The 24,448-nt window shown below is 47.3% G+C and overlaps 1 protein-coding gene across 1 annotated transcript in view; it reads right to left on the bottom strand.

The window, feature by feature from the left end:
- Positions 1–11,642, bottom strand: part of TACC1 (transforming acidic coiled-coil containing protein 1) — a 58,274-nt gene extending 46,632 nt beyond the window's left edge. The window contains 2 exon segments of the mRNA XM_040415890.1: positions 4,918–4,994; positions 11,053–11,642. Coding sequence (XP_040271824.1) covers positions 4,918–4,994; positions 11,053–11,168 — 193 coding nt within the window. The 5' untranslated portion in view covers positions 11,169–11,642.
- Positions 11,643–24,448: the final 12,806 nt, after the last annotated feature.

Below are 24,448 nucleotides of genomic sequence, written 5' to 3'. Positions count from 1 at the left end.
CTCATCTCATTGATTGGACTCCAGTTGGCTGACACCTCACTCCAATTAGCTCTTGGAGATGTCATTAGTCTAGGGGTTCACATACTTTTTACACCTGCACTGTGAATGTTTACATGGTGTGTTCAATAAAAACATGGTAACATTTAATTCTTTGTGTGTTATTAGTTTAAGCAGACTGTGATTGTCTATTGTTGTGACTTAGATGAAGATCAGATCACATTTTATGACCAATTTGTGCAGAAATCCATATTATTCCAAAGGGTTCACATACTTTTTCTTGCAACTGTATATGTAATGACAGATCATGTGACACTTAGATTGCACACAGGTAAACATCATTTCACTAATTATGTGACTTCTGAAGGTAATTGGTTGCACCAGAGCTTTTTATGGGCTTCCTAACAAAGGGGGTGAATACATACGCACGGGCCAGTTTTCTGTTTTCTATTTCTAAACGATAGTTTTATTTATATATTTTTTTAATTTCACTTCACTAACTAAAGCCTCATGCAGACGTCCGTGGAACACAGTTCGCACGATACCAGACTGGCATTGCAGGAGCACACGGCATCATAGCAACCAATGACGCTGTGCGCTACTGCAATGCCAGTCCGGTATCTCACAGACCGCGTTCCACGGACGTCTGCATGAGGCTTTAGACTATTGTGTTCTGATCCGTCACATAAAATTCAGATTAGCAAAACATTGAACTTAAGGCTGTAATGTAACAAAATACGAAAAAGAAAGTCAAGGGGGGGCGAATACTTTTGCGAGGCACTGTATATGGAGTAATAGGAGGAGATATAGGAGAGGTTATATGGAGTAATAGGAGGAGATGTAGGAGAGGTTATATGGAGTAATAGGAGGGGGAGATATACAAAAAGGCTATATTGAATAACAGAAGGAAATAAAAAGGTAGAGGTAATGTGAACATATAAAGTAAGCATTAAAGCCGTTAGCCCCTATACACAGGAGAACGGGGGTCCCTATCCCCCATCCTAATGGAGTAGCAGACCAGGCGCATGTCCTGCCGATCTATTCATTCTCTATGGGTCTGCTGGAGACCGTACAGAATTCAGCTACTTCTGGTAGTCCCATAGAGAATGAATGGAGCGCCAGGGCATATGCCTGGCTTGCTATACCATTAGATCGGGGGAACAAGACCCCCATTCCCCTGTGGATAGGGAATAATATGCAAACTTAGCACAACCCCTTTAATATCAGATGACATAGTATATACTGTTAATGTGAGTATTAAAGAGGATGTCCAGGAAATAATATATTCCCCGACAACCCTTTTAAGGTTTGGACTGGAGTCATTGTGTAGAATGTGAATATTTTTAGTTTCCTCAGATCCTATGAGTCATTCGCCCACATGCTGTATAACTGATTCATAAACCAAGAAAAACAAGCTGTCGGGAAGCGTGAAGGCTTTTATATTCTGGAGAGGAGATGATCACTTACACGATACAGAGAATGGAGCATGAAAATGTGAATTCACAGGCCTATGAGTACAGTGCGGCGGCTCTGTGTGCACGCATACACCAGAGGCCTTGGATCGGGGGGTTAATGCTGCCAGAGCATTAACCCATATTAGGTCCGGCTTGACACATGCAACATATAAAAATGTAGCAGTATTGATGGCCATTATTAATGTGATTTCAGACAAGCCTTGGACAATTGTATTGACCCAGAGTGCCATTACCACTTCTGCACCCGCTACTGTCTCCTATGGTTAACCTAATGTCATTCTGTGTATTTATTGCAGGACAGTCACACTGTGCATATCTATTTCTTGTAACTGTTAATTTATCATGTAATTTACCTAGTTAACCAGAAGGTGGCAGAAAACAAGGCAGAGCTACATTTACGTAGAGTTAGTTAGAGTGAGTCTAGCTTACCCCCTGCTTGGGGAAGAAAGCAAAGGGCTGGGCACGTCACCGTCTGATGTGCCTATGCCAAGCCCTATCTAAGCCAGCTAGAGCACCTTTAGCTCTGTTGGATGTGGAGGCCACAGCTTGGAGCCTCTGAAGCCAGGAGGAGTTTTCCCTGGACAAACCTAGAGTCAGACTACAAGAGAGAAGTTGCAGTATCCTGCAGAAGCAGAGATTCTATTTAAGCTTGTCAGCACAGCAAAGCCAGAGAGCAACAGATGTAGCAGACTTGTTTGCCTGCCAGAGTTTGCATGCTACCGCCTGCTGGGAACCAAGATAAAGCTTGAGACTGTTTTGAGGAACGTTTATGCAAAGTAAAGTTGTTATCATTACAAGGTCTGGACTCAATTTATTTCTCCATCCCTTTCATTAACAACCCTTTTCATTGCTTCAGAGCCAACGCCTGGGGTCCAGCGTATCCAGGTAGGAGAACTGTGACACGTGCACAAGACATCAAGGGACAGTGTAGGCTACCCTACACCACTCTGGCATTCCTACACCTGGGTACCATCCACAGTATCAGTAAAAAGGGGCCCTGTGCCCTTTTTGCTTCACTGCAACTGGCATCCCGAAAACAAGTACTTTTTTCCTTCTTAAAGGGCCCCGGGGGGAGGCACTCATTGCACAATGACAACCCCTTTAACCATTGTACAGTGAAAAGTTCTACTGCTTTCTCAATACTTTGTAGATCAGTTCACATCTCCTTGCTGTCAGTGAATTAATTCATCCAGATACTGAAAACCTGCACAGGCCTAACACTTCTCACAGCTGAGAAATGGGTCCATTTGCACAGGCCGACAATTGGCCGAAACGAGTGGTGATCGGCGATACAATGGCATTTACATGTTGCCACAATCGTTAGTTTGTTTCCTCCTTCTCATCCAGTTACATCACAAAGGACAGCGTCCCGGTGCCACATACAGTCAGAGCTCATGGGGGGCTGCTTTTCAGGAGAAATCGGTCCTCCAGGCGCGATCAGGAGACTTACCAGGTCTTCCGAGACTCCGCAAGGTCTCCCCTTTTTCTGAACATTTCAGAAGAGTTGGCAAATATGCTATAATGTACATGCAGGGACCCACAGGGGGAGAGCCGGGAGGAGGGTGGGAGTTGAAGTTGTGGTGGTTCATGGTGGCTGTCCTCAAACCTACGCTCCCTGGTGCTGTGCAGTGAATGGACAGCACACCCTTTATTCCCTCGCAGCACGCCCTGGGCTATTTTTAGAGGCTCCTGCCTGGTGATCGTTGGGGTGATCTTGATGTTGGGTGACTGGCAGGGTGTAAGGCAGGAGGGTAGGATGATGACAGGGCCGGAGGGGGACGGTGGAGTCAATGACCAGGCCTGTTTGGTTACAATATCTAAAAAGTCTATCTTTACCGAGTAAACGATGAGAGTTGCCGTACATATAGGAATACAATCCACAAGTAAGAAGAGTACATTTTGGCATAAGAATGCTTAGGTAATAAATTTCAACAATTAACTCTGTGTCTTCTGTAAGGTATGATATCATTAAATCAGTAAAACTGAGAAGCTGCAAGCCTTTCAACCTCTGGATGACAAGCCCCCATTCAACCACAGCAATCAGAGATCTTACAATTGGCAGGGAATTGATACAGAAAGTATCACTGATTCAATTACAGGGGTTATCCAAGTTCTGTATCCCCGGGCCCCTCACAGAGGTTGTACTAAGGGTACTTTCACACTTGCGGCAGAGGATTCCGGCAATCCGGACGCAAACTGATGGCATTTGTCAGACGGATCCGGATTTGTCTCTCCGGATTTGTCTCTCCGGTGTCATGTGGAAAAACGGATCCGGTATTACTCTTTTTTTGCATTTTTAAAGGTCTGCGCATGCGCAGACCGGAAAACCGGATCCGTTTTGCCGGAACACTTAATGCCGGATCCGGCACTAATACACTTCAATGTAAATTAATGCCGGATCCGCAGTATTTTTGGATGGCATGCTGCGGTATTTTCTCCGTCCAAAAAACGTAAGAGGGACTGAACTGATGCATCCTGAACGGATTGCTCTCCATTCAGAATGCATTAGGATAAAACTGATCCGTTTTTTTCCGGTATTGAGCCCCTAGGACGGAACTCAATACCGGAAAACAAAAACGCTAGTGTAAAAGTGCCCATACCTCGCTGCCCGGCACCCACGTCGCTTCTCATACCGGCATGGAAGCTGCATCTCCCCGTCGCGCGGATAAAAACATACAGCGTCTGGGCCAATAGCAGGCCGCGGCGGGGACTAGCCTCCCTAGCATCACCTGTGACACTAGGGAGGCTTGTCACCGTCGCGGCCTCATCCCTCTTAAGATTTGCTGAATAAACATTGCTGAAGGATCTAATACATGTTTGGTCAGCTGGCTCTGTTGATATTGGCAGGGACGGGCACCTTAGCCGAGCACCTTAAAGTGCAGCCTAGGAACCGACAACCGCAATGGTCATAACCTCTCCTGGCCAATTAAAAAAATCAACTCATCGGTCCGTGGTCCTGCAGTTCTCACACAGCTGCCCCGATCCTGGCTGCTTCTGGTTACTGCTGGACCTTAAATGGCTTGGTCCAATGGCCTTAGCGGTCACATTCTACAACGTCACAGCATTGCTATTGACGTCCTAGTGCCACGCCATTCTAGTATATGTTACCACTGAAACCAGTGGTGGCCGCAGTGGTTACAGGACCATGCCAATTCCAGTCTGGCGGGGACCAGAAGCAGCCTGAAATTGGGCAGTTGTGGGGGAACAACAGGACCGTGGACAGGACAGGTGAGTTTCTCCTTTTAATTGTCGTGAAGTTAGGACAGTTGGGGGTTATCGGCTCCGAGGCTGAACGCAGAAGCATCATGGAGGCACAATCCTCTGTCTGAACATACAAATACCCAAACGTGTAGAGGAGAGCGCGAATCCCCAACCCCAGGAGACACCTTCACACTCCGCACAGTCACAGGCTGCACATCAGATTCACGTTCGGACGGCCGGTTACCTTGAGTTTGTTCTTTGACAGGTGACGGGATCGGAGTTTCGGCTTCAGGTGTGTCAAAGTTTCCTTCCGAGTCTGATCTGCAGAAGACAGGAAACCAGTTCTGTTAGATTCTTGGCATTGTTCCTTAAGAGACAAACAGATTTTGCCTAATGAGACATCAGAATTGTGTCCCCAAAAGCAGCTAAGAGTTCACAGCCAAGAGTAAACTTTATCTAAGACAGAAGTCCTGGAGGCGTCCTCCTCCCTCAACTGCTCAAGTTCTGATAGAGGCTAAAGTGACATCTGTTCCTGGGAAAGCTGGATTTTCATGGGCAGCACGGTGGCTCAGTGGTTGGGTCCTAGGTTCAAATCCGACCAAGGACAACTTCTACATGGAGTTTGTATGTTCTCCCCGTGTCTACGTGGGTTTCCTCGGGGGCACTCCAAGCCCCATAGGGGGACAGCAAGTGATGACAATGTCTGTAAAGCACCACGGAATATGTCGGCGCCATATAAAAGTGATTGCAGAGCGCAGAACGGAATATCTACCTACACCGACATACAGTAATTGACCCCCATAAACACTACTACTGACCGCCCCCATACACACTCAGCTCGGTCAAGCATACTGCCTTATCTGCACAGCAAACATGCCAACTTACGCATGATACATCTGCATTTCTTTGCCAATTCCTTCAGTACCATAGGAAAGTGGGTGACAACTCAAGTGGGATCCTTAATGGCCGCTCAGGCACAGTAAGTACTAAGATGTGACAATGTTAAAAGATTTAATAAAGGAACTTAAAGGGATTATCAAAGAAACGATGACCTATCCCCAGGACAGGTCATCATTATCACATCGGTGGGGGTCCGAGTCCCGGTACCCCTGCTGATCAGCCGTTTCAGAGAGCTGCCAGGCTGACGTGAGCTCAGCCAGCGCCCGGCAGCTTTTCACACACAGCGCCGCACATTGGATAGTGGCTGTGGTTGGTATTGCAGCTCAGCCCCAACTAGGCCAAGCAACGGATGTGAGATGACATCACATGGCCTAGGAAGAGGCCGCAGCCGTCACAGAGCGCCAGAATCTTCTGACAGCTGATCGGCGGGGTCCTGGGTGTTGGACCCCTGCCAATCTGATATGGATGACGTATCCAGAGGACAGGCTGTCAATAATAACTACCCTTTATTGGAGTTTTCCGGGAGTTCAATATTGATGGCCTATCCTCCCAATAGGTCTCAGTATCTGATTGGTGGGGGTCTGACTCTTGGTACCGCCATCGATCAGCTTCGGTGAGCATTGTGGCCTCCTCACAGCTTACCAAGCACAGCGCCGTAAGTTGCATAGTGGCCGCGCTTGGCATTGCAGCCCAGGCCTATTCACTTCAATGAGACTGAGCTGCTCCTAGGCCACGCGACCAATAAACGTGACAATAAAGCGCTCACCCAAGCACCATGGCCTCTTCAAACAACTGATCGCCGGGGGAGGGGGGGGAGGTTCTGGCAGTCAGATTCCCACCAATCACATATTGATGACCTATCCTGAGGATAGGTCATCAATATTGAACTCCAGGAAAACCCTTTTAGGACCGTTCTTGTCTATGTCCTCTAAAGTTGATTTACATATTTCTGCAAAAACAGCCAATATGGCCACCAATATCGTTCCCCAATGGGCTGTAACCCACCTTTCTTAGGCGAGGTTCACATTAAGTTTTTCCCATCCATTTAACGTATATGTTAAACAGATGCCTCAGACTGATGCCATAAGGTAGCATCCGTTCCATTGAATAAAAAAATAAAATAAAAAATATGTACTTTTTTTTACCGTTGTAAAAAAAATTAAAAAATAAAAATAATATACGGTATACGTTTTTCTAACAGACTGTGTAGGATACAAGAACTTGGTGTGCCGAGTTTTTGTATCTTTTTTTTTCTAACGTACACGTCAAATGGAGGCACAAAACGTCATGTGAACCCAGCCTTAGGCCTCATGCACACAACCATATGTATTTTGCGATCTGCAAAAAATACGTATGATGTCCGTGTGCATTCTGTATTTTGCAGAACGGAAGAGCCGGCCCCTAACAGAACAGTCCTATCCTTGTCCGTAATGCGGACAATAATAGGACATGTTCTATGTTTTGAGGGAACAGACATACGGAAACGGAATTTTAAAAAAAAACGGAACAGGCACAGAAAGAAAATACGTTCGTGTGCATGAGCGCTTAGAGTCCTGTAAAACAAATCTGCCCAACAGAGGTTGGTGGATAGATCACGGTGTAACTAGGCAGACTTGCCATTCGGGCTTCTGATAAAGCTGGGTATCATGGGAGCGGTATGGCGGTTATATGTTAGCCTAGTCACCTGGAGTCAAAAACAACCGCACAGAATTTTGTTTTTTGCCCTCGGGTCCTGGCAGTTACATGACAACCATATGGTCCTAGTAATACAATAACCCCATAAACAGTGCCAAGGACACAAGCAGAAAACAAAGTCTGCACCACGCACATCATGGAGGATGCCCCGAGGTATGTGTGGATTAGCAGGATATGTGAGCCCATCCATGGCCGATGCCGTCCTCTGAACTCTGGCATTGCAGCTGTTGTCTGACCTGACCTCGCACAGTTGTCAGCAGGTGACAACCCAACTAATGACCCCACACCCCCGAGGAGACTGACAGGGAAGCACAAGTGTCACCGGTCTCCATTACTATGATGAAAAAGAAAAGAAATTTTTTTTAATCGCTAATAGACTGCTCTAATTTCTCACCATTGTCAAGATCTCTGCTTGCTGTCAGTGAATGGAGGAGTTCTGGTTTTCATCCACAGGATTTCATAAATGGGGAGGGAAGAGGGGGGGGTGTTGCTACAATGTATCCAGTCTACACAATCCTCTGTGAGTGAAACAGCTTGGACACAAGACTGATACATTGTGACAAAACTAGCAATGTTGGATTGAAATTGTTACTATTGCTGTATCGATTGCAGCAATTCAGCTAAAGGCAACACACAGACATTTTGCAGCAAGCAGAGAAATAGACAAAGTTTCCCTATATGTGCTGCAGATTCTTGCATTGGATACGGAAATATGGATCACCCTAAGTTCAAAATGATGGGCAGAGTGACGCACAAAAGGGGCACGTCCATGGGATTCACACGCCGCACTCCATACAAGGGGCACGTCCATGGGATTCACACGCCGCACTCCATACAAGGGGCACGTCCATGGGATTCACACGCCGCACTCCATACAAGGGGCACGTCCATGGGATTCACACGCCGCACTCCATACAAGGGGCACGTCCATGGGATTCACACGCCGCACTCCATACAAGGGGCACGTCCATGGGATTCACACGCCGCACTCCATACAAGGGGCACGTCCATGGGATTCACACGCCGCACTCCATACAAGGGGCACGTCCATGGGATTCACACGCCGCACTCCATACAAGGGGCACGTCCATGGGATTCACACGCCGCACTCCATACAAGGGGCACGTCCATGGGATTCACACGCCGCACTCCATACAAGGGGCACGTCCATGGGATTCACACGCCGCACTCCATACAAGGGGCACGTCCATGGGATTCACACGCCGCACTCCATACAAGGGGCACGTCCATGGGATTCACACGCCGCACTCCATACAAGGGGCACGTCCTTGGGATTCACACGCCGCACTCAACCTGATATATGAACCTAGAATGTGCAGTTGTACTCTTGAAATTTATAAATAAAGTTTTGTGTGTGATCACAATCCACAATCCTTCAAATGACAAAACTGATGTAAAGTAGAACTGGCTCAGTTGCTCATAGCAACCAGTCAGATTCCACCTTTCATTTTCCAAAAGAGCTGTTAAAAATGAAAGGTGGAATCTGATTGGTTGCTATGGGCGACTAAGCCATTTCTATTTTACATCAGTTTGATAAATCTCCCCCCAAAATGTCTTCAATTCAACTAACTTTATTTAAAACCCAGTGAGTGCCTTTTGAAGACCCACGTTACCACATGACTGCAGCTCTGACAATGGAGCGGTTAGCAGTTAGTCACATTTCCTTCCTGTTTTCTTGAGTGTCTCAGCCTTTCTGCAGATTCTCTGTGACGGTGACAACCAGAGGAGAATAATGGGCATCGGCAGCGTGCCTACTGATCCATCCAAATTAGGTCCCTTGTAATGGCGCCAGGCCTTGCCACCCGGTGTTTATTTTCCACTTTCCTCCACCTTGTATGCCAACAACAGGAATTCTGCCCAGGGTTATGCCACCCAGTAGCAAAGGTATGGGGCCAACCAGGCAAGGGCCCCATAGCGGCTGTATGAAATGTATGCCCTGGTATGTGGTGTTCACGAATATGCACTTACGAGGGTACACAATACTATTACATACAATGTGACCTAGGGTCCATTCACATGTCGGCGGAATGGGTCCGCATCTGAAAGGTCAAATCTGATTGGTTGCTATGGGCCACTTTTGATAAATTTACCCCTATATTTATCTGTTATATGGCGCCATTTTTTGTTACCATAAGCCACAGCCATGTGGTTAGAAAATTGCAATATGGTGGCACACATATGGGGACATGACAACCTGCCCAACACAAGAATAAGAACAATGGTAGACATTTACAAAATTGCTAATTTTTGAAACTTTTTGGGGCCTTTATTCACTGTTTACCACTTTTAAACATAGCGGGCGGTGAGGACCCGGAGTAAGAGGCCCGTCACATTTATCTATCATTTATCTATTATAATCTCCCTTCCTGTTGTAGATCTTGCCAAAAATATTAAGAGGCATGCTTCCCCTTAATAACTGTGGCGCATCTAATGCGGCCAGGGGAGAGCTTCAGACAGCGTGAAAAATACCCCACCGTCATGGTGGTTTTGAGTCGACATTTTTTTGAAATGTGTCTACACAGAAATGATTGTCCACATGCCTATCTGGTGGCCATCTTTATAATGAACTATGCTTTCCCATTTTATTACCTACTATTACTACAGCAGCACTACAGCGATGTACTATTGAGCATAAATTAAAGGGGTCAACTGCTACAGACAATCATATTTAAGATGCCCTATAAAGCTGGGGCTCCATTTTTACTTATTACGTGGCTGCTTTTCCGAAACAGCACCACGTCTGTCCTCAGGTTGCTTGTGGTATTGCAGCTCAGTCGTAGTATAAGCCGCCCATTCCCATGTAATACATGGTCACATTGAGTTGACCAGTTCATGATGGCAGGTCCTCTGCACAGGATCCTATGAAGACCATATGTCCCATTAGGCAAGGCGTTCTCCAGATGGGTCAGGCCCTTTAAAGGGGTTTCTGAGAATCTAGAAGAGGCGGCCTCTTCAGCAACCTACCAATAAAAAGGTATGTATTAATCCGAACCCTTGAGCCTCGCAGCAAAATACCCATGTGAACTATATGACCATGGGCGCAGGTCGGTCATATGGCGTCACATCCAGTAGTCATGGGCATACATACAGAACCGGTGGCCATGGACGATATGATCGCATGACCTGATATACACACATCTACCTGTTGACACGTGACCATTGGTATTTTGGGGACATAAAAATTGACAATAAGGCCTGAACTGGTGCCCCCTCCCTTCTAGTGTCCAGTACAGCTGCCAGGTCAGGGGGGCCCACGGTCATCCACAAAACCAATATGTGTCCCATCTCATACCCCCTGTAGTGCCACAGCACTACCCTGGGATAAGACATGGTCACGGGGGTCCATCCCCTAAGATCAGCAAACCCCTTTAATTCCCATCGATTACGGTATGGACACGCATGCAAATTTAAGGGAAGCTGAAATGACCTAGCAGTATACACAGATGTATAGAAACCAAAACGACAACCGGAATGGCCACGGTTAACCCATTCATACACAGGAAGAACTGTACAGCGCAGCGTAGTATGATGGCGCTACTACGTAAATCATGGGTAGTATATACTTTATCATTTTACATCTTTATCGTCCGCTGCCGTGCCAATCAATGCTCTATGCGGCACAAACAGATGTAGCAGTGCCGAATCTGTCATTAACTCTTTTTGCAGGCTGCATAACTCTGCAGTCCTATGTAAAAACCAGCATTAACCATCTCCGACCACACAGAGACATCATTTAACTGTTGGGGTTCTCCATACTACTCACCCAGAATCCTGCTCCTCCTCATCCTCTCCTGTCTCCCCTCCGCCACCTCTCACCGCTGACCATGTCCATTTTGCCCACTGGACTGGTGACAACATCTGCCAGGGGCTGAATGCCATCCTGCAGCTGGCAGCTTAGGTCCAGATACCACAGCAAAAAAGCAATGCGCCCCCTGTCCTGGCAGCAGCGGTCACTGCTGGGGGTTCATGCCAGGTCCCCTAAATCCTGCCCTGTGAGAGAGTGAGCCTCTGTGATCCTGCAGGGAGGATGCCTTCTCCCTGTTCTGCCTGTGTAGCAGAGGATCAGCTGTCTGGCATGTCTCTGCTCTCCCTCCCCCTAGCAGACTGTACTACTGCACAGAGCAGGGAGGGTCAAAGCCCACACAATGCATGCCTATCACCCAATATAACCAGTGCATGTGCCACCCCCCCTTACCCTCTATCGGTGGCACTATTCAAGCCCTATTCTTGCCAATTCTAACCACTCAACAGGTTTCATTCCTTTAGTAAACCTGCCTGCATGCAAAACCGCATGCCTAGTGTGCACATGATAAAAATAAAATTGCTGCACTACATCCACCCCCTCTGCGGTATGTACTAAAAACAGAGGGGGGCTTCAACACCCACTGAGATGAAATAGCAGATTAGCAGAATTCAGGGCAGTTTTGCCTTCGCCCCCTCCCCCCTACCGTTGAATGGTTCAGTCCTAAATTGAAGGGGAATTAGTAGAACAAAAAAAAAAAGTGATGGGAAACCTGCAAAGTAAAGTGTATTGTGCAGCTGTTCAGACAGGGCTTCCTGCCCACACAGCTCCTGGGCAGGGGAAGGGCGCCCAGCGGGGGCTCCCTCAGCACATCTGCAGGGCCATACACTGGGTGCGCTTTTTGTTTTTCTCTTTGGAGGAACTTTTTGTTATTTCCCTTTCTTTCTCATTTGCAACACAATAGGAAATGTGGAGGAGAATCCTGGGAATGTGGAGAGCCATCGGCCGTGGAGTCTATGGTGTGCGCCCAAATCCACCCCTCACTTTTGGTAGTATCTGTGGAGTCCGACTGCCAGAATTAACCCTTAAGGTACCGGAGTTTTTTTGGTTTTTTGTTTTCATTTTTTGCGTTTTCATTTTTCTTCTCTATCTTCCTTGAGCCATAACATTTTTATTTTTACGTCCAACCTTCATCCATCATCTTTGGTCTAAAGAAGAATGGCGACCGCAAAAATGAGCACTATGTCCCGTAATTAGTGTTGAGCGAACTTGTGTTTTAAGTTCGGCGTCTAAAGTTCGGGTTATCGAAGAATCGCGTTATGGATTCCGCTAACACGAAACACGCGGAATCCATAACACGATTCTTCGATAACCCGAACTTTAGACGCCGAACTTAAAACACAAGTTCGCTCAACGCTACCCGTAATATGACGGTAATAAACATGTTATATACTATCAGTCTCTGATCGGTGAGGTCCGACTGCCAAAATTAACCCTTAACCCTAAGTTCACACCTGAGCGTTTTACTGCGCGTTCCTACGCGCAGTAAAACGCTCAACAAGGAGAAACCAATGCTTCCCTATGGGAATGGTTCTCACCTGGGCGTTTTTACAGCGCGTACGATCGCGCTGTAAAACGCCCAACGCTCAAACAAGTACTTGAGCAACTTTGGGGCGTTTTGTCGCGCGTTCCCGTACATAGACTTTCGGGAACGCGCGACAATGTGTGTTCGCTTGTCTCTGTATGAGCGATTGTAAACGCCCGTACAATCGCGCATACAGAGCGCTCCTTTCAGAACGCTCAGGTCTGAACCCAGGGTAAGAATCCGGAGGTTTTTTGATTTTTGCATTTTCTTTTTTCTTCCCTCTCTTCCTTGAGCCATAACCTTTTTATTTTTCCGTTCACATAGCAGTATGAGGGCTTATTTTTTGCAGGACAAAGTTTTATGCAAATCGACTTTGGATGTTTCATCTGAAGTCGATTCGCTCATCCCTAGTAAAAATAAATGTAAACTTTTTTTTTTTTTTTACTTCACCATATTCTGATCCCCATAACTTTTTTTTATAATTATGTCTACTGAGCTGTGTGGAGACTCAATTTTTTTGCGGGACAATCTGTAGTTTTTATTGATACCATTTTGGAGTGTGTGTGACTTTTTGATCACATTTTCTTAAATTTTTTGGGGTAAGTGAAGCAATGAAAAAATGGCAAACTTCACTTTAGGCCTCATGCACACAACCATTCAGTTTTTTTGCGGTCCGCCCGTGTGCCTTCCGCAATTTACGAAATGGGCGGCCCATTGTAGAAATGCCTATTATTTCTGCAAAACGGACAAGAATAGGACAGGTTATATTTTTTTTGCGGGGCTCCGGAACGGAGCAACGGATGCGGACAGCACACAGAGTGCTGTCTGCATCTTTTGCGACCCCATTGAAGTGAATGGGTCCGCATCCGATCCGCAAAAACTGCGGCTCGGATGCGGACCAGAACAACGGTCATGTGCATGAGGCCTTAATAAGAGCCTTCTAACGATTTCACAACCTCAGAAGCAGCATTCTGTATATTGGTGCAGTAACCCTGTGAAGGTTGGAGAGAGTAGTGGGTTGGAGGGGGTAATTGGGAGTTACCCAGTTTAAGACGTCTTGTCCGCTTAATATGACAAGTGGTGGCAGCTAATATTCCTTAGAAGTGGATGTCAGATCGCTAAAGGGCTAAGATTTAGCATAACCTTGTGGCCCACACATTCGTTATTCTCTCCTATTCGCCCCACACAGTAATTATGCCCCCTTAGTGCCTCCATACAGTAGTTATGCCTCCCTAATGCCCCCACACAGTAGTTATGGCAATTACTGCCCCCACTAGTGCCCCACACAATAGAATGCACCCTTAGTGCCTCCCTAATGCCCCATACAGTAGTTATACCGTCTTAGTGTCCCACACAGTAGTTATGCCCCCTTAGTGCCTCCATACAGTAGTTATGCCTCCCTAATGCCGCCATACAGTATTTACTCCCCCACATAGTAGTTATGCCTCCCTTATGCCTCCCTAATGCCCCCACACAGTAGTTATACCTTCTGGGTGCCCCAGACAGTAGTTATGCCCCCTTAGTGTCTCACACAGTAGAATGCACCCTTAGTGCCCCCCACACAGTAGTTTTGCCTCCCTAATTCCACCACACAGTACTTATATCCCCTTGGTGTTCCCACTTAATAGAATACCTCCTTAGTGCGCCCACACAGTAGTGCTGCTTCCTTAAAGCCCCCGTTACAACAATGCTGCCCCCTTAGTGCCCCACTTACAGTAGTACTGCCCCTTTTAGGCCTCTTTCACAAGAACGATACGGATTAGATCCGAATGCGTTCAGTGAAACTCACACCATTTTGCAAGCAAGGTCAGTCAGTTTTGTCTGCGATTGTGTTCAGTTTTTTCTGCGCGGGTGCAATGCGTTTTTCACGCTAGTGATAAAAAACTGAAGGTTTACAAACAACATCTCTTAGCAGCCATCAGTGAAAAACGCATTGTATCCGCACTTGCTTCCGGATGCGATGCGTTTTATGGAGCCAGGGCTGCGTGAAAAACGCAGAATATGGAAAATGCTGCATTTTTCACCCAACGCAGAACTGATGCTTAAAAAAAAACACTCATGTACACAGACACATTGAAATGAATGGGTCAGGATTCAGTGCGGGTACTATGCGTTCACGTCACGCATTGCACCCGCGCAGAAAACTCACTCGTGTGAAAGAGGCCTTAGGCCCCTTTCACACGAGCGAGTATTCCGCGCGGATGCGATGCGTGAGTTGAACGCATTGCACCCGCACTGAATCCCGACCCATTCATTTCTATGGGGCTGTTCACACGAACTGTGATTTTCACGCATCACTTGTGCGTTGCGTGAAAATCGTAGCATGCTCCTCTTTGTGCGTCTTTAACGCAACGCAGGCCCCATAGAAATAAATGGGGTTGCGTGAAAATCGCAAGCATCCGCAAGCAAGTGCGGATGCGGTGCAATTTTCACGCACGGTTGCTAGGAGACGATCGGGATGGAGACCCGATCATTATTATTTTCCCTTATAACATGGTTATAAGGGAAAATAATAGCATTCTGAATACAGAATGCATAGTAAAACAGGGCTGGAGGGGTTAAAAAAATAATAATAATTAAACTCACCTTAATCAACTTGCTCGCACAGCCCGGCTTCTCTTCTGTCTCCTTCTTTGCTGTGTGCAGGAAAAGGACCTGTGGTGACGTCACTGCGGTCATCACATGGTCAGTCACAGGATCTTTTACCATGGTGATGGATCATGTGATGGACCATGTGATGACCGGAGTGACGTCACCACAGGTCCTTTTCCTGCACACAGCAAAAAAGAAGACAGAAGAGAAGCCGGGCTGCGCGAGCAAGTGGATTAAGGTGAGTTATTTTTACTATGCATTCTGTATTCAGAATGTTATTATTTTCCCTTATAACTATGTTATAAGGGAAAATAATACAATCTACAGAACACCGATCCCAAGCCTGAACTTCTGTGAAGAATCAGAATATGGTTATGAAAAAATATATATATTTCCTCAAAGGTTGAATTTTTTTTTTTTTAAATGCAACAAAATTATTTAAGTGTGGTATTGTTGGAACCGTACTGACCTGGAGAATGAAGATAACAGGTCAATTTTACAGCATAGTGTACAGTGTAAAATAAAAAATACCCCATTTGGAATTTTTTTCCCGCTCCCTACTACATGGGAAGGCGGGGAGTGAAAAACGAAAACGCAAAAATGGAAAATCCCAGGGTCCTGAAGGGGTCAAAGGGATATATTGCTTGGTAAAATGCGCTCCTTTGCCCTTTTCCATTACAGTGAAACTCTTGAACAGGGGCAGAATTGTACTGGGGGCTGATGGGATTCCCAGTGTTTGGACCACCATCAATCAGATATTGATAGCTGATAGTGTCAAAATATATAGTTATAGTCAGCCCGGATCCTCTTTTGGGCCCAGGCTTTAACACACTAGAGGACCAGTAGAAGACAACCCCATTTGGCCTGAGCTTAGTCCTATTAGGCCTCTTACACACGAACGTGTGAAGAAGTTCGAGTTTGGGTACCAAACATGCGCGATTTTTCTCACGCGAGTGCAAAACGCATTACAATGTTTTGCACTCGCGCGGAAAAATCGCAGGTGTTCCCGTAACGCACCCGCACCTTTTCCCGCAACGCCCATGTGAAAGAGGCCTTAGGCATTGCACCCGCATGATAAAAACTGAACACGATCCTATACAGAACTGAATGAACTTGCTTGCGAAATCGCGCATTTTTCACTGAACGCCTCCGCAACGCATCCGGACCTAATCCGCTCACGCTCGTCTGCAAGGGGCCTTAGTGTTTAATAAAATAAAAAAGTAATACTCGTCTAGCCCCATTCTCCCAATGAATGGAGCAAATCATGCTTTCCCCAGCAGCAAGCGTGACGTGGTGACATCATTGCGCCTGCTCAACTGAGCAAGAGAGTGCACAAGCTGCGGGAATGATCCCTAGCCTGTATGCTCTCCTGCCCAGCTCAGTAGGTGCGATGACATCACTGCATCATGCCTGCTGCTGGCGAGAGCACAAGCCCCTGAATGGTTAAGGGAGCTGAAGCCTCTCTACTTCACCATTGCATTCAACTGTATCTGTGTCCTCAGGATGCAGATACAGTTGAAATCAGGACATGCCGTAGCCGTACTGGGACCACAAGATACTAGCTGAAATCTGGGACTGTCCTGCCGGATCTGACCCATGACGTAGCTGTACGTCATGGGTCCGATCCCTAAACATGGCGCGTGCAGCGGGCGCCTTAGCAGAGACCCGCGGAACATGTATGCGATCAGCCATAAGGCTGATCGCATACATCTTACCTTTCAGATGCCGTGGTCAAATGTGACCACGGCATCTGCGCAGACCGTGACCGGAAGTCGCACGCTTCCGGTCCGATAACTGTGTTCCCCGGCTGAGATAGGGGGACCTGTTACTACGATCTAATTGACCGAAGCCCCAAGCCGGCTTCTGAGTCAATTAGATGTATATATCAATACAGGCCACTAGGTGGCAGCCTTGTATAGATATAGTGCAATTGAAGTCTTCAATGATGGCTATTTAGTTTTTACAAATATAAAAAAAAAAACAAACAAAAAAAAAAAGTTCAAATCACCCCCCTTTCCTTAAAATAAAAATACTTAAAGGGGTATTCCCATCTCAGTGATCATAGTTTAGTTTAATAAATATGTCCCATTGAGCATTTTTGTAAATATATCATATATAAAATTTCCTACCTCATTGTATATGTTTGGTATCCTATGGATACGGACACCTCTTGGCCGCCGCATCCATGGGCCGCACTTGCGCAGAAGAAGTAGCTCCATCCAGTGCACGGCCTCTTCATGTTATCGCGAACGAGCACGGCTCCGGGCGGCCGTGCATGTGCTGATGCTTATCCCTTTGTCCGCGTCTAAAACAGAGCCGCGCATGCGCGGCTCAATTTTAGGAGCGGAGCAAAAGAATATAGATCTGCGCATGCGCGGCCACCCAAAGACTTCTGAAACTACAGAGGAGCGTGAGGACGTGCCATAGAGGGATCAGAGGACCGGAGGCAAGTTCAAGAGAGGTGAGTATTATTTTTTTAATATTATATGCACCACCAAATCCACCAACGATATAATAATATATGATAATACAGGGAATCAACAGGAATTGAGGAACTCCATTATGGATTCTAGGCACATAGGGGGAAGACAAATGTGGAGTGGATGGAACAAAGGGGCCACATTTATGGAATTGAGTGACGATTCCCCAGCAGGGGGGAGGGGCTTCACAGACACTGCAGGCTGCTGATGACACATACAATCCACATGAATGAGCACGCAAGGACTGAGCTCTGAGTGATGTCATAAGGAGGCGTGGCCGGCCCAGCCTTAGCAGCAGGAAACCAGGAAGTGAACGGCAGAGCTGGCTGCAGGTCAGGATGAAGTAGCAAGATGGGAATACCCCTTTAATCAATAAAAAAAAATAAACATCATGGGCATCGCCACGTGCGAAAATGCCCATACTATTAAAATATAGCAATATTAATGGCATACGGCAAATGGCGTAGCGGGAAAAAAATAAAAACAGCCAATTTGCCATTTTTTGTCACTTCAACTACCTAATAATTTTTTAATAAAAAGTGATCAAAAAGTCGCACACACTTAAAATTCACTGAAAAGAACAGATCGTCCCGCAAAAAATGAGCCCTCACACACCCCGTACACATAGCTACAAAAAATTTATAGTGATCAGAATATGGTTATGAAAAAATATATATATTTCCTCAAAGGTTGAATTTTTTTTTTCAGTATTAAAATGCAACAAAATTATTTAAGTGTGGTATTGTTGGAACCGTACTAACCTGGAGAATGAAAAAACAGGTCAATTTTACAGCATAGTGTACAGTGTAAAATAAAAAATAAAAACCTTTATCAGAATTGCGTTTTTTCCCAATTCTACCCCATTTGGAATTTTTTTCCCGCTCCCTACTACATGGTATGCAACCGTAAATTGTTCCATTAGAAAGTACAACCTGTCCCGCAAAAAATAAGCCCATAAGGCTATGTGAATGGAAAAATAATAACATTAGGACTATGGGAAGGCGGGGAGTGAAAAACGAAAACGCAAAAATGGAAAATCCCAGGGTCCTGAAGGGGTCAAAGGGATATATTGCTTGGTAAAATGCGCTCCTTTGCCCTTTTCCATTACAGTGAAACTCTTGAACAGGGGCAGAATTGTACTGGGGGCTGATGGGATTCCCAGTGTTTGGACCACCATCAATCAGATATTGATAGCTGATAGTGTCAAAATATATAGTTATAGTCAGCCCGGATCCTCTTTTGGGCCCAGGCTTTAACACACTAGAGGACCAGTAGAAGACAACCCCATTTGGCCTGAGCTTAGTCCTATAAGGCCTCTTACACACAAACGTGTGCGCCCCGTGGAACGGAAGTACTGGACGTAGTGCTTCCGTAGGGTTCCATTCCGTGCTTCCGTTCCACACCATTCCGCATCTCCGGATTTGCGGACCCATTGAAGTGTATGGGTCCGCGTCCGTGTTGAGAAATGCGCACGGAGCGCACACGTGTGCAATAAACCTTAAGGTCTATCTTCTAGGGATGGAGAAGGAACTGCTTATGAACAGCAGTGGCTTTCTCGTGTAAAGCTCCCTATACACATAAGATGAAAGGCAATTTTTAATTGCACCCGCACTGAGTCCGGACCCATTCATTTCTATGGGGCTGTGCAGATGAGCGTTGCGTGAAAATCACAGCATGCCCCTCTTTGTGCGCTTTCCACGCAACGCAGGCCCCATAGAAGTGAATGGGGCTGCGTGAAAATCGCAAGCAAGTGCGGATGCGGTGCGATTTTCATGGCACGGTTGCTAGGAGGTGATCGGGATGGAGACCCGATCATTATTATTTTCCCTTATAACATGGTTATAAGGGAAAATAATAGCATTCTGAATACAGAATGTATAGTACAATAGGGCTGGAGGGGTTAAAAAATAATAAAAAATAATTTAACTCACCTTAATCCACTTCTGTCTTTTTCTTTGCTGTGCACAGGAAAAGGACCTGTGGTGACGTCACTGCGCTCATCACATCGTCCGTCAAATGATCCATCACTATGGTAAAAGATCATGTGATGGACCATGTGATGAGCGCAGTGACGTCATCAAGGGTCCTATTCCTCAAAGAAGAAGACAGAAGGGAAGCCGGGCTGCGCGAACAAGTGGATTAAGGTGAGTTAAATTTTTTTTTTTTTTTTTTTTTTTTAACCCCTCCAGCTCTATTGTACCATGCATTCTGTGTTAAGAATGCTATTATTTTCCCTTATAACCATGTTATAAGGGAAAATAATATAATCTACACAACACCTAACCCAAACCCGAACTTCTGTGAAGAAGTCCAGGTTCGGGTACCAAACATGCCGATTTTTCTCACGCGCGTGCAAAACGCATGACAATGTTTTCTACTCTCGTGGAAAAATCGCGCATTTTCCCGCGACTCACCCGCATCTTATCCGGGCCAAAAACATGACGCCCGTGTGAAAGAGGCCTTAGACAGTTTTGATAAATGAGGCAGATAGTCTGGCTTTATATACAGGATTGTTGGGTCAGGCATGGGCCCGGCCTATGTTTGCTTTGTAATCTCGCTGGAGATCTCATTCACTCCACTGATATAATTTTTCACTAGTTATTTATTAGCGTCCCTCTAAGAGTACAGACTTGGACCTTAAGAAACTATGGTAACTCAAGACAGACTGTTAAATTGATGAGATATTCTACTTGAAGTACCAGCGACAGCTGCCATGCTGCCCAAATGTGTCACCCGGGCACTGGTCATCCCGCTCTTCGCTCTCGCTGTCCCGCCAGCTGTCCGTAGCTATTTGTCATCATTCTTATTTCATGAAATAGACTAAATGTCTTATCAGGACTTGTTGAGACTGGAACCAGGGGCACAGACAAAATACATGTGAAGACTGACGTCAGGGCATCATAACGCCATCTTCAGCTGCCGACACACCGCTCATCGATTGCTTGAAGAAGCTGCGGTGCTCCGGTGAGCGCTGTGACCTCTTTCTAGGCCACTTACATCACGTTCATTGGTCACATGGCCTATGTGCAGCTTAGTCTCATTCAAATGGGCCCGGCCTGCAATACCAAGCACAGCCACTATCTAATGTACGGCGCTGTGCTTGGTTGTTGTGAGGAGGTCTGAGAATCACAGCCTCTTCAAACAGCTGATTGGCTGATTCCTGAGGGTCGCTGATTCCTAAGGATAAGAACCAAAATAGAGGCTCAGCGCCATCCCGGAGGAGGCACATTATGGGTAATTGATTCTGTCCTTTACATATTTGTATTTTTTTACACTTGCACTTTAACTTGGATTTTGTTGTTGGATTAGTATGAATTGTTACCATTGTGCCCGCTTCCGGTTGATGCCGCCATTTCCCTGCACTTGTTTTTAATACATGTATTTTTTCTTATGAATTTTGCAAATAAAGTGTATTACGGACTTCATGCGGTCTGGTAGTCTTTTATAGGTACTTTCCTAAGGATAAGTCATCAATATTAAATTTGCAGAAAATCCATTAATAAATACCAACAGCAAAAAGGCTTCCTAAAAAGTGTGGAAGCAGAGTGCCCCTGTAAAATAGTCCCAGCAGATTGCCTTCTGTAAAACAGTGCCATCAAAGTGCCTAACATAAAATCAGCAGATTACCCTTGTAACCAGGGTCAGCAGAGTCCTCCCCCATACAGAAGTGTCCCACATAGTGTCAGCAGAGTGCTCCACAGAAACAGTGACTGCAGAGTCCTCCACATACAAGAGAGCCCCGCATAGTGTCAGCAGAGGGCCCCACAGAAACAGTGACTGCAGAGTCCTCCCCCATACAAGAGAGCCCCGCATAGTGTCAGCAGAGTGCTCCACAGAAACAGTGACTGCAGAGTCCTCCCCTGTACAAGAGAGCTCCGCATAGTGTCAGCAGAGTGCTCCACAGAAACAGTGACTGCAGAGTCCTCCCCATACAAGAGAGCCCCGCATAGTGTCAGCAGAGTGCTCCACAGAAACAGTGACTGCAGAGTCCTCCCCTGTACAAGAGAGCTCCGCATAGTGTCAGCAGAGTGCCCCACAGAAACAGTGACTGCAGAGTCCTCCCCATACAAGAGAGCCCCGCATAGTGTCAGCAGAGTGCCCCACAGAAACAGTGACTGCAGAGTCCTCCCCTGTACAAGAGAGCCCCACATAGTGTCAGAAGAGTGCCCCACAGAAACAGTGACTGCAGAGTCCTTCCCATACAAGAGAGCCCCGCATAGTGTCAGCAGAGTGCTCCACAGAAACAGTGACTGCAGAGTCCTCCCCTGTACAAGAGAGCTCCGCATAGTGTCAGCAGAAAGCCCCACAGAAACAGTGACTGCAGAGTCCTCCCCCGTACCAGAGCCCCGCATAGTGTCAGCAGAGTGCTCCACAGAAACAGTGACTGCAGAGTCCTCCCCTGTACAAGAGAGCTCCGCATAGTGTCAGCAGAGTGCCCCACAGAAACAGTGACTGCAGAGTCCTCCCCATACAAGAGAGCCCCGCATAGTGTCAGCAGAGTGCCCCACAGAAACAGTGACTGCAGAGTCCTCCCCTGTACAAGAGAGCCCCACATAGTGTCAGCAGAGTGCCCCACAGAAACAGTGACTCCAGAGTCCTCCCCTGTACAAGAGAGCCCCGCATAGTGTCAGCAGAGTGCCCCACAGAAACAGTGACTGCAGAGTCCTCCCCTGTACAAGAGAGCCCCGCATAGTGTCAGCAGAGTGCTCCACAGAAACAGTGACTGCAGAGTCCTCCCCTGTACAAGAGAGCTCCGCATAGTGTCAGCAGAAAGCCCCACAGAAACAGTGACTGCAGAGTCCTCCCCCGTACCAGAGCCCCACATAGTGTCAGCAGAGTGCTCCACAGAAACAGTGACTGCAGAGTCCTCCCCATACAAGAGAGCCCCGCATAGGGTCAGCAGAGTGCTCCACAGAAACAGTGACTGCAGAGTCCTCCCCCATACAAGAGAGCCCCGCATAGTGTCAGCAGAGTGCTCCACAGAAACAGTGACTGCAGAGTCCTCCCCATACAAGAGAGCCCCGCATAGTGTCAGCAGAGTGCCCCACAGAAACAGTGACTGCAGAGTCCTCCCCTGTACAAGAGAGCCCCACATAGTGTCAGAAGAGTGCCCCACAGAAACAGTGACTGCAGAGTCCTCCCCATACAAGAGAGCCCCGCATAGTGTCAGCAGAGTGCTCCACAGAAACAGTGACTGCAGAGTCCTCCCCTGTACAAGAGAGCTCCGCATAGTGTCAGCAGAAAGCCCCACAGAAACAGTGACTGCAGAGTCCTCCCCCGTACCAGAGCCCCGCATAGTGTCAGCAGAGTGCTCCACAGAAACAGTGACTGCAGAGTCCTCCCCTGTACAAGAGAGCTCCGCATAGTGTCAGCAGAGTGCCCCACAGAAACAGTGACTGCAGAGTCCTCCCCATACAAGAGAGCCCCGCATAGTGTCAGCAGAGTGCCCCACAGAAACAGTGACTGCAGAGTCCTCCCCTGTACAAGAGAGCCCCACATAGTGTCAGCAGAGTGCCCCACAGAAACAGTGACTGCAGAGTCCTCCCCATACAAGAGAGCCCCGCATAGTGTCAGCAGAGTGCCCCACAGAAACAGTGACTGCAGAGTCCTCCCCTGTACAAGAGAGCCCCGCATAGTGTCAGCAGAGTGCTCCACAGAAACAGTGACTGCAGAGTCCTCCCCTGTACAAGAGAGCTCCGCATAGTGTCAGCAGAAAGCCCCACAGAAACAGTGACTGCAGAGTCCTCCCCCGTACCAGAGCCCCACATAGTGTCAGCAGAGTGCTCCACAGAAACAGTGACTGCAGAGTCCTCCCCATACAAGAGAGCCCCGCATAGGGTCAGCAGAGTGCTCCACAGAAACAGTGACTGCAGAGTCCTCCCCCATACAAGAGAGCCCCGCATAGTGTCAGCAGAGTGCTCCACAGAAACAGTGACTGCAGAGTCCTCCCCCATACAAGAGAGCCCCGCATAGTGTCAGCAGAGTGCTCCACAGAAACAGTGACTGCAGAGTCCTCCCCTGTACAAGAGAGCTCCGCATAGTGTCAGCAGAAAGCCCCACAGAAACAGTGACTGCAGAGTCCTCCCCCGTACCAGAGCCCCGCATAGTGTCAGCAGAGTGCTCCACAGAAACAGTGACTGCAGAGTCCTCCCCTGTACAAGAGAGCTCCGCATAGTGTCAGCAGAGTGCCCCACAGAAACAGTGACTGCAGAGTCCTCCCCATACAAGAGAGCCCCGCATAGTGTCAGCAGAGTGCCCCACAGAAACAGTGACTGCAGAGTCCTCCCCTGTACAAGAGAGCCCCACATAGTGTCAGCAGAGTGCCCCACAGAAACAGTGACTGCAGAGTCCTCCCCATACAAGAGAGCCCCGCATAGGGTCAGCAGAGTGCCCCACAGAAACAGTGACTGCAGAGTCCTCCCCTGTACAAGAGAGCCCCGCATAGTGTCAGCAGAGTGCTCCACAGAAACAGTGACTGCAGAGTCCTCCCCTGTACAAGAGAGCTCCGCATAGTGTCAGCAGAAAGCCCCACAGAAACAGTGACTGCAGAGTCCTCCCCCGTACCAGAGCCCCACATAGTGTCAGCAGAGTGCTCCACAGAAACAGTGACTGCAGAGTCCTCCCCATACAAGAGAGCCCCGCATAGGGTCAGCAGAGTGCTCCACAGAAACAGTGACTGCAGAGTCCTCCCCCATACAAGAGAGCCCCGCATAGTGTCAGCAGAGTGCTCCACAGAAACAGTGACTGCAGAGTCCTCCCC

This window comes from Bufo bufo, chromosome 1 (genome assembly GCF_905171765.1).
Source record: "Bufo bufo chromosome 1, aBufBuf1.1, whole genome shotgun sequence".
Lineage (NCBI taxonomy): Eukaryota > Metazoa > Chordata > Amphibia > Anura > Bufonidae > Bufo > Bufo bufo.
Note: the sequence above shows the minus strand (reverse complement) of the source record. Positions and strands in the feature narration are given on the sequence as shown.